This window comes from Ctenopharyngodon idella, chromosome 8 (assembly GCF_019924925.1).
Source record: "Ctenopharyngodon idella isolate HZGC_01 chromosome 8, HZGC01, whole genome shotgun sequence".
In the NCBI taxonomy this organism is placed as follows: Eukaryota; Metazoa; Chordata; class Actinopteri; order Cypriniformes; family Xenocyprididae; genus Ctenopharyngodon; species Ctenopharyngodon idella.
In genome coordinates, this window is record NC_067227.1 from 10,778,733 (window position 1) to 10,788,998 (window position 10,266).

The 10,266-nt window shown below is 35.3% G+C and overlaps 1 protein-coding gene across 1 annotated transcript; it reads left to right on the top strand.

Moving 5' to 3' along the window:
- The first annotated feature begins 1,038 nt into the window (after positions 1-1,038).
- Positions 1,039-6,359, top strand: parapinopsina (parapinopsin a). Its single transcript, XM_051903873.1, has 4 exons — positions 1,039-1,363; positions 2,543-2,871; positions 4,591-4,833; positions 5,927-6,359. The coding sequence occupies exons 1-4, from the start codon at positions 1,039-1,041 to the stop codon at positions 6,065-6,067; spliced, it is 1,038 nt and encodes a 345-aa protein (XP_051759833.1). The 3' UTR covers positions 6,068-6,359.
- Positions 6,360-10,266: the final 3,907 nt, after the last annotated feature.

Here is a 10,266-nt window from a genome sequence, read left to right on the forward strand (position 1 = left end):
TCACACTCACTCAGACACTGTCCGGTCTCGTTCGCATCAAGCCTTACCTTTATGCTTACCTGTCTCCAGCGTTTCCAAGTCTCCTCCTGTGTCTCCAGTCTTCGTGTGAGTTGTTTGTCATCTCCATTGCTCTGCCTCTTCATACCATTCGCCATTCACCCTGGATCATCGTCACTGCAACACAAAGGACAGTATCACTTATCTACCATTCACTATTCTGCTACGATATTACCCATTACTCACCTGCATACCTGTTCACCTCTGCTGGTTGTCAATAAATACCTGTTACGACCCTTCTGTACTGTAACACACACACACAACACACCCATCAATGCCGTACCAGGTTAAGCAGCACTCCAATGATTCGTAAGACGATATCTTAGTCACTTTTACAATTATGTTCCCTGTATCCCAACCTCAAACTTGCATATTAATAATAACCCCACAGGAATAGCACAAAAAACATGCACATCAATGCAATTGATAGTCCATTCTCCAAACCGCTTGTCCTATGTAGGGTATGCAGGAGCCTTAGGACAGGCCATCACAGTGAAGAGTAATTCATAAAGCATAAATCATTATAAAACACAATAGTGCACTCTGTGCAGTAACACATAAGCAGGGAGGACTCAATCTTGCGTAGCCTAATTAACTGTTATGATTCAGATGGCAGGCAAACTCATTTATGAAAGGAAGGTTAAAAGAAAGGTTCTTTGGCTAATACACAAGGGTCTTCTTGTCTTCAACTGTGACCTCATCAGTCAATAAGGCAGGAAGATGGTTTGACGTGGCAATCAAGATGAGTGCCATCATAGATCTCCAGATCTTCATAATCTCACAGAATTATTCCATTCACAATCCGGATCTAAGGATTTTCCCTGTAAGCCAGCTGGACATATTCAGACATAAAAAGAGCAGAGGAGTCTTTGCATCCTTCCTGACAGAGACTCTCTTTATGTACAGGTTATATGCCATCTCCCTCAACTATACATATTATCAGTGTTCTAGCTCTTCTTGTATGAGGTTCAGTTTGAGAAAATGGCCATAACTGCATCAGAAAGCACTACGCCAGCCAGTGCAGTGAATGATGACATCATGCCAAGGATGGGCTACATTATTCTGGCAGTTATTATTGGTTTCTTCTCTGTTTTTGGCATCATACTGAACATGACCGTGATCGTGGTGACGCTGAAGCACAGGCAGCTGCGACAGCCGCTGAACTTCGCTCTGGTCAACCTAGCTGTGGCTGATCTCGGTTGTGCAATGTTTGGAGGACTGCCAACCACGGTGACCAATGCCATGGGCTACTTCAGCCTGGGCAGGGTGGGGTGTGTGCTAGAGGGGTTTGCCGTGGCCTTCTTTGGTGAGTATCTATTTGGAACCTTTTTTTATGCATATCTTTTTTCTTTTTCTTTTTTTAAACCATAAAACAGTCCAGTTTTCCCTACACTAACTATAAATGGTTAAATGGTTAGTAGTTTTGTTTTGTTTGTTTTTTTGGTTGTTTGTTTGTTTTCCCCGATGTCCATTATCAGAACAAATCCATAATCCATTTTTGGGTCACTTCCCACCAGTTCAGAACCACTTGAATTGTGGGGTCGTTTTAAGCCAGCCATTTAGTAATTTTTAAACAATAATTGGGTTAAATAAAACTGCCCAGCAGGTTGGTCAAACGTTTAACCCAACTGCTGGGTTTGTCCATTTTCAACCCAACTTTGGTTTTATTTATCCCAGCATTTTTTAGTGTAGCTAAATATACTTTTAAATTTAATTTATTCCTGTGATCAAAGCTGAATTTTCAGTATCATTACTCCAGTCTTCAGTGTCACATGATCCTTCAGAAATCACTCTATGCTGATTTATTATCAATGTTGGAAACAGTTGTGCTGCTTAATATTTTTTTTTTTATATAACCTGTGATACTTTTTTCAGGATTCATTGATGAATAAAAAGTTAAAAAAAGAACAGCACTTATTTAAAATAGAAATCTTTTGTAACAATATACACTACCATTCAAAAGTTTGGGGTCAATATTTTTTTTATTTTTTTATTTATTTATTTATTTATTTTTTTAAAGAAATTAATACTTTTATTCAGTAAGGATGTGTTAAATTGATAAGTGATAGTAAAGACTTATATTGTTAGAAAAGATTATCAGTAGAGCTGAATTGAACTCATTTCATAATTGATGAACTTCACGCAGTTATTGAACTGAACTGAGCACAATAATGACACTACTGTCCTTTTTAAATTTGCAACACAAGACAGGGAACAACCAACAATGTACGACAACCACCAGGATGAACAATATATATAATCATCATAAATTTTAAGACATTCAATTTAATTTTTTTTTTTTTTTTAAATATTTGAAGCTTCTTATCATAGAAGGAGGACTGACCTATTGTCTTTTTAGAACTTCTTTACAGCAGAATTTGAATTTGTCTCAAATTTGATGAAGTTAATCATTAATTCTGCTTTGAAACGATCTGTATCATATAAAGCGCTGTAGAAATAGAGGTGACTTGACTCACTCCTACAGGTATTGCTGGCCTGTGCTCAGTTGCCATAATTGCGGTTGAGCGCTGCTTGGTGGTTTGCAGGCCGGTGGGTTCCATCACCTTCCAGACGAGACATGCAGTCGCAGGAGTCGTCATGGCCTGGGTCTGGTCGTTCCTCTGGAACACCCCACCTCTTTTTGGATGGGGTAGATATGAGCTGGAGGGTGTGCAGACGTCTTGTGCACCTGACTGGTACAGCAGAAATTTGGCCAATGTGTCCTACATCATGTGTTACTTTCTCCTCTGCTTTGCACTGCCTTTCTCTGTCATTGTCATCTCCTACACTCGCCTCCTGTGGACCTTGCGGCAGGTAGGAGAATCTACTCAGATAGAGGAGAGGAGGTTTTATGCTAATAGAGCAGTAGAGGAAGTCATGTCATATTTGTCTCTATTAGAAAATGTAGTATGTTTTTATAGAGGTTAACAACACTTTATACATGTAAATTCTGTCATGTGTTTCCTGACTTGTGGTGGACTTTTATGTTGAAATTCTTGTTTCCTTTGTTCCATTTCCTGTACTGTGTCATGGTCATGTTTAGTTTCTAGGCATAGTTTTCTTGAGCCCTATTTGGATGGTAATTGTTTCTCATAAGGACGTAAGGTATTTTCAGCATTTACATGGGTATACAAAATGCAAAATGTCTGTGTTTTTCTCTCACCACCCATGTAAAAATCTCCAGCTGAATTACCTACTGGGTGTTTTTTTTTTTTTTTTTTTTGATGAACACCAAGGTCATATGGTAATTTAATTGCCATTCGAATCATATCTCTGAGTTTACAAGAAGAGATCAGTTTAAAATTCACAGTTTAAAGGTCCCGATTTACTCATGTTCTCAGTTCTTTTTCGTTCTTCGTTTAGGGGTAAAACGAAGTTCAAAATACGTGAGCAGCGATATATTGTTATCGAACATCTGGCGCTGCCCACACTGCTGAGAGCACGTTTAGATGAATATATAAATATATGCTGCGCGCTTTCCTCTCCATAACAAAATAAACACAACAAAAATGAGAAAACAGCAAGCATTTTTTATAAGAAAGCATAAGAAAAGCATCTGATCATAACAGCATGGGTATGTTAGCACGAGCTCTGCAAATTAGCACTTCAGTAAAGTCATGTCACATTTAATTATTTATATGGCATTTAATTTAATAGTTTGCTTAAAAGCAAGCAGCTTTACAGTATCAAACATGGAAAAACAGTGTCAGTGCCTCATTTCAAGTATATTGGGGCCTTAAATCCTTTTTTTACCACTGCCAAGCCATACAGTAACTGTTTCGCTTTGTGGTAATTTGTCAAAAATATTGATTTTACAATACATATCAATACTGAAGTATCTGAAATGCTGAAACCCTCACTCACTTGTTTCATTTGCTCTGGATGAATATTGTTGGTGTTACAGGGCTTGTATTTCGGTGTGGGATTGCACGTATTGCTCATAATTTTATTCATTCCCGCAGTTGCGCTCACACCCAAAGTGCACGCACATAAAGCCGCCTCTAAATTGAGTTCTTTTTCGCTGCTTATTGCTCTTAAACAGTCAAATACACACAAAATAATGTCAAAATGCCGGTCTTGGTGAGTATTCATGTAAACACAGTTATGTTTTAAGTGAATATAAACAGTTGAGAAAGAAAACACATGTGTAACGGTATAATGGATCTGTGCGTCAGGTCTTAAAGTGACAGCAGCCTAATAAACCTGCTGCCAAATTATAAGAAAATATTAAAAATATCTATATTGTAGTTTTTCCCCATGGTATCAATGTCAAAATTGTGGCCAGTGAAAATGCTGGGTGGCTAGTAACTTTGGAAAACCACTAGCCACAGTGGCCGGTGAGCAAAACAGTTAATGTCAAGCCCTGAAGAGTTATGGTTAGGGTTTGGTTGAGGGTTAATTACTTGTACTTATGCATAATTTACCGTTATTACTATAGTAAGTACATAGTAACATGTAACTTTGTCTCCTTAAAATAAAGTGTTACCAACACTTTTGCTTTTCCTCATCTGGGGATGTTTATTTTACCCTCAGGTGAGCAGACTGAAAATGTCAGAGGGAGGAAGCACTGCCAGGGCCGAGGCACAGGTGGCCTGTATGGTGATTGTCATGGTGATGGCCTTCCTGCTCACCTGGCTGCCCTACGCTGCATTTGCCTTGTCTGTGATCTTAGACCCAAACCTTTACATTGACCCAGTGATCGCCACAGTTCCCATGTATCTGGCCAAGAGCAGCACAGTTTTCAACCCCATAATCTACATATTCATGAACAGACAGGTGAGTCTATTTCAAATGCACATTCAGATTCAGTTCACAGATAGAGCTCCATGAAGCGAGCTGAGCTTGTCAGATGAGAGAGACACACAAAATAAGCAGTGCTGCGGGTCTTGACTGAAAACATTTTTTGCAGGGTTTTGCAGGGTATGCATAAAATGTTTTTAGTAACACTTTATTTTACAGTGTGTCCTTGTTACACATTACATGTACTTACAATAGTAGCGAATTATGCATAATTACATGCAACTAACCCTATTCCTAACCCTATAGTAAATATACATGTTGTTAATTAATATTACTCAGTAAATGTCTAATTAACAAGGACACCTTAAAATAAAGTGTAACCATGTTTCCTTTTGATTTGAGTCAAATATAACCTTTTTTTTTTATATATCTTTCATGTAGTGTGTAATATATAGCTTTTTGTGAATGTAAAAGGTCTGCAAAGTGCAGATAAGTGGAGTTTTTGTCTCCTAAAAAAAAAGAAGTGATTCTGAAATCAGTAATTCAGTCTCACTTCCTGATGAACCGAAGTAGATTTGTAACTAATTTGCATAAAGCCAGCCTGTGGTGTTCATTGGCTGAACAGCATCTGATTTGCCCCGCCCTCAATCACTGTAGTTGTATCTGAGACTGGAAGAGTTTGGTTTGTGTTGTTCATGTCGAGAAGATGCTGTTTTCTGCTGCCAAAGCAAATCCTCTTTGATGAGATTGATACGGTAAAACCGACGCCATCGTTACTGTTCGTCTCACTGTGAATCAAGAGCTGAGATTCAGATATGATAATGAGCGTTTGGTTTCTGACCAATCACAACAGCCCAATCAGAGCAGAGCAGGTTCTCAGAAAGGCGGGGTTTAGAGAGACTGAATCTTTGAACGAACCGAAAAGAGCTGATGCTGCAGTGGATATTATGAGAAAATTTAAGTGTTTTTTTTTACCTTGGATTCATGTGAACCTGTTGTAGGAGACTCTAAAACAACATTAGGAGCCTTTAAAATAGCATAATAGGGGCACACTAAAAATGATGAGCAACACAAAGGGAGAGTTGATATATTCGATATGACCCGAAACTCTCTCTCTCTCTCTTATCAGTTCAGAGAGCATGCTGTGCCGTTCCTACTCTGCGGCAGAAACCCGTGGGCCGTTGAGCCAGTATCAGAGGAAGAGACCACAGTATCATTTATCAGCAGGAGCAGCAAGATCTCACCTTCATCATCCCAAATAAATGTATGAAGGGTTAGCCCCTTCTAATTTATAAAAATATTATTCTCTTGATGTTTTCACTGGAATTGTTGATTCGCACTGTTATGGCTGTTTTGATGAGGAAAAAGCTCTGCGTTCATTTAAATTGGTTGTATATTGCATTCAAATAGATGAATGAATGTGCTGCTAATCCAATTAAAACTCCATGTAATCATATTATAGATAATATTCTTGACTTCTTCCACCATATGTGATCATTTGTGGGAGTCTGTGCTTTTAGCTGATTAAATGGAGACTTGCTTATTAGCAGCATCTTTAGATGATAGACTGATTAATGCTCCCACACCACAAAACATGTTAGGAACCAGCTGTAACCCTTCTACACTTCTAATGTTTCATCTACACAAAGGAGACATTAAATGCTACCAACATTATAATGGTACATTTTGGGTCATACATGAAGAAGATTTAAAAGAACATGCAAACTCTGGCTCAGCCGGGACTCAAACTTATATTTTTGAATCTGTATATATAAATGTAAATCTGAACATGTGATTATCCGCTTGTTAAGTCGTGACGTAAGGAACGCTGTTTCTGGGTCCAAGCCTCGACTCGTTTCACTTGAGAATGCCATTGCGACAGCCGTTAATGAGCGCTATTTATTCATATTAACCGTTTAACATTTAAAAAAGTTAAACATTTAAAATACTTAGTCTACACAACAGTCTCCGTGCTCACAGCATCACAGACATTAACATTTTAATGATTTATAAAAAATGAATCACTGTCTGGCCATCTGGGATTTTGGTATGGAGATAAAGGTTATGATTATTATTTTTTGACAGTATTACACCACATCGTGTGTGTATATCAGCATAATTTGTTGTTTTCTTGTGGTACGAGATAGTGTTTGGACCCGAAAGTGCTGCCGCGTGACGTCAGACTTAACAAGCGGACTAATCCTGAATTCTAATTTAGATATGTAGTTATGAGACCAAGAAGGTTTTGTGAAAAACAGTGTAAAAAATGTAAAAAAAAAATTTAAAAAATTAAAAATTAAAAATAAAATTATTTTATTTAAAGTTCATTTAAATAAAAATAAATAAATGAACAATACATAAATTATTATTTAAATAAAACAAGTAGCAAAAATATTTTATTAAAAAATAATTTGATTTAAATAAAATATATATTTGATAAGAATAAACCAGATTAAATGAAAGTAAGCAGTGTAAAAATGTAAAAATAAATAATTAAAAATATTTTTAATTATTTAAAACAATACACTTTATTAAATTAATTAAAATAAATATTTAAATAAAACATAAAATATTTTATTAAAATTTTAAATGATTTAAATAAAATACATATATTTGATAAAAATGAATAAATAAAACCTGATTTAAATGAAAATAAGCAGTGTAAAGATGTAAAAGTAAATAATTAAAAATAAATGTTATTTTATTTAAAGTTTTTTTTAAAAAAAAATAAATGATACATTTTATTAAAATAAATTAAAATAAATAAATATTTAAATAAAACTATTAAAAATGATTAAATAAAACCTGATTTAAATGAAAATGAGTGTAAAATGTAGAAATAAATAATTTGAAATTACATTTTATTTTATTTAAATAAAAATAAATAAATAAATAATGCATTTTAGATAATAATAAGTTTAGTAAATAATACATTTGAGGTAATAGATCGTAGCCACAACAAAACTAAGTTAACCGAACATGTCTGGCACCACACCAGCCATTTATTAATAATTCACATCAAAACTGTAGTTGAGCTCCATTGTCCACAGTAACTAGTAGCTTGCTAGCATAGTAAGTTAACTACTGAACAACTTACTTCTGTCTGCGGGTAAATGTATGTAAATGTATTTTGTGTTTTAAATAAGTTTATAATCATCATAGTTGATCGCTATAAGTTTTGGGGCTATGTGCACTACTGATTACAACACATAAATTCATCCATTTCTCCTGAATTAGAATAGAGAATAGAGTAAACTTTATACAATGTGAATTTAACTGTTTTAACGATGTCTTTAGTACCTTTCTGGACCTTGAAAGTGTTGATTACATTGCTGTCTATGGACAAGTCATATACCTCTCGGATTTCATCAAAAATATCTTAATTTGTGTTCTGAAGATGAACACCCTGTAACAAGAACATGTTTCACTCCGTAGTCTCTTTATCTAGAACTGTCAGTGTATTTAAGAAAGTACAAGGCTTTATGATTTTAATTGTCTTTTGTTTTCTGTCTTGGAGAGGGCAGGGAATCAGTGTTCAAAACAAAGAAACAAAGAAACAAACAAATATTTGTATGCCATACAATCTACACTTATGAATATGGAATTTAGCTACATCATTATGTTTGATGCATCTATTGGTACAGTTTACAGCAATACATTCGACCTTGCTTAATTATGGTTAAGTCTAGTAAAATATATTTTAAAAATTAAAATATGAACAACAATTACAGAACAAAACAGCCAAGGGTGTAATGAATAAATAAAAAAAATAATGAAACTTCTTGCTTTTTCACAAAAAAATGCCCAGTCAAATACCAGTCAAACGTCACAAACGAATATTGACTCTGAACCGGAAGCACCTACAATGGTTTATGTGTGAAATGGTAAATGCTAAAAACAAATCCTGTTTCTTTGAGAAAAATAGTGCTATTTTTTGTGCACAAACATGTACCACTCATATATATATATATATATATATATATATATATATATATATATATATATATATATATATTATATAAATATATTCAATCATCAGTTTTTTAATAATATAATTGTAAAATGTATGTCATAATTTATTTCATATAATTATTTTAAAATACATTTTTACCTCCTGAGTTTGAATCTCTTGATTAAAATGAGTCTTGAGGTCTTCAGGTAAGCTGTTGTCCATCTAGAACTGACAGACACTTTTTAAATTTGTTTAGATCATATTTACTGTCTACTTTCATTCAAATGCAGAAGTAAAATTGGTTGCAAACACATAAAACATGTTGATTTATAGTTCTGTGGTATTTCACTACTGAGCTCAAACTCACAGGACTGACCTTTTTCACAGCAACATATGTGTCGCCCATTCGGTCTCTGAACAGGACGCTGAACCCGCCGGTGCCTGGCCGACAGCCTCTGTCCGACACGGGCCGATCATATTCCTCATAAATTGATGTTCCTCATAATCTTGAATCAGAATATCTTCTCCTCCCTCTTGCAGCATCTCTTCCCTTCTCTGATGATGAGGACGGGGCAACCTGTCACTCACATGAGATCCACCAATAGCAAACCACAACCGCCCTACATTTGTTCTTGTTTGAGAAGCATTTGACTTGGATATAGAACACAATAGAGAAGAAAAGACTAGCACGACTTCAATTTCTTGCTGACTTCAAGACATCTATGTCTTCAGATAGATTTGAAAAAGCATCTTTTTCTGATGATTAGACATAGCCTGTCAGAAAAAGTCATGGCAGGTGAGAATACCTGCTTTAGTGTGACAGATCTTGTCGTCTGGCAGCAGGATGGTGACGGCAGCGAACAGCTGGTGTCGGATCAGAATCTCCACCGGATCTCCAACGGTTCCCCAGTCCATCGTGGGACTTTTTCCCTTGAGAACTGCTGCTTCAAACATCCTGAAATCAGATGCCACCCATAGCAACCATACTGAACATCTTAGCAACTGCATAGCAACCATCTGAAAAACACCCCAGTACTGTAGTGGTGAGTTTTGAACAGGTGAATACCACCAGTGTTGAAATTGTTAACTAAAACTATAAAAAATTGTTTTCAGTATATTAAATTATGCCGAAATAAAATATTATGGCGACAGACAGAGTTTAGATTAAGACAGGATTAGGCCTTAGTTCAATTAAGGCATTTAAGTAACTTTTATAAACGTGTTTTAGAAAAAACATTACTGGTGTGAATCTTGAGACAAAACAATGACACTGACATATTTTGAGATATGCTTTCAGTTAAAACAGCTCAAACATGCATTTTAGTCTGGACTAGCTTAAACCTTGTCTGTGAAACTGGAGGTATAAAATATAAACAGATGAAAAACTTAAAACTATGATTTTTTTTTTTTTTTTTAATTTCTAAAACTTAAACTAAAATTAAAACTGAAATTATAAAAATAAAAACTAATGGAATGAGAGATAGAATGAAGGATGGATGGAACAATGGAGAGACAGA

What these genes read in the sequence shown, in the direction of transcription:
- parapinopsina (XM_051903873.1), top strand. Translation starts at nt 1,039, where the DNA reads ATGGCCATAACTGCATCAGAAAGCACTACGCCAGCCAGTGCAGTGAAT. An exon ending in TCCTGTGGACCTTGCGGCAG is followed by an intron (nt 2,872 to 4,590) that starts GTAGGAGAATCT and finishes TTTTACCCTCAG; the next exon opens with GTGAGCAGACTGAAAATGTC. An exon ending in ACATATTCATGAACAGACAG is followed by an intron (nt 4,834 to 5,926) that starts GTGAGTCTATTT and finishes CTCTCTTATCAG; the next exon opens with TTCAGAGAGCATGCTGTGCC.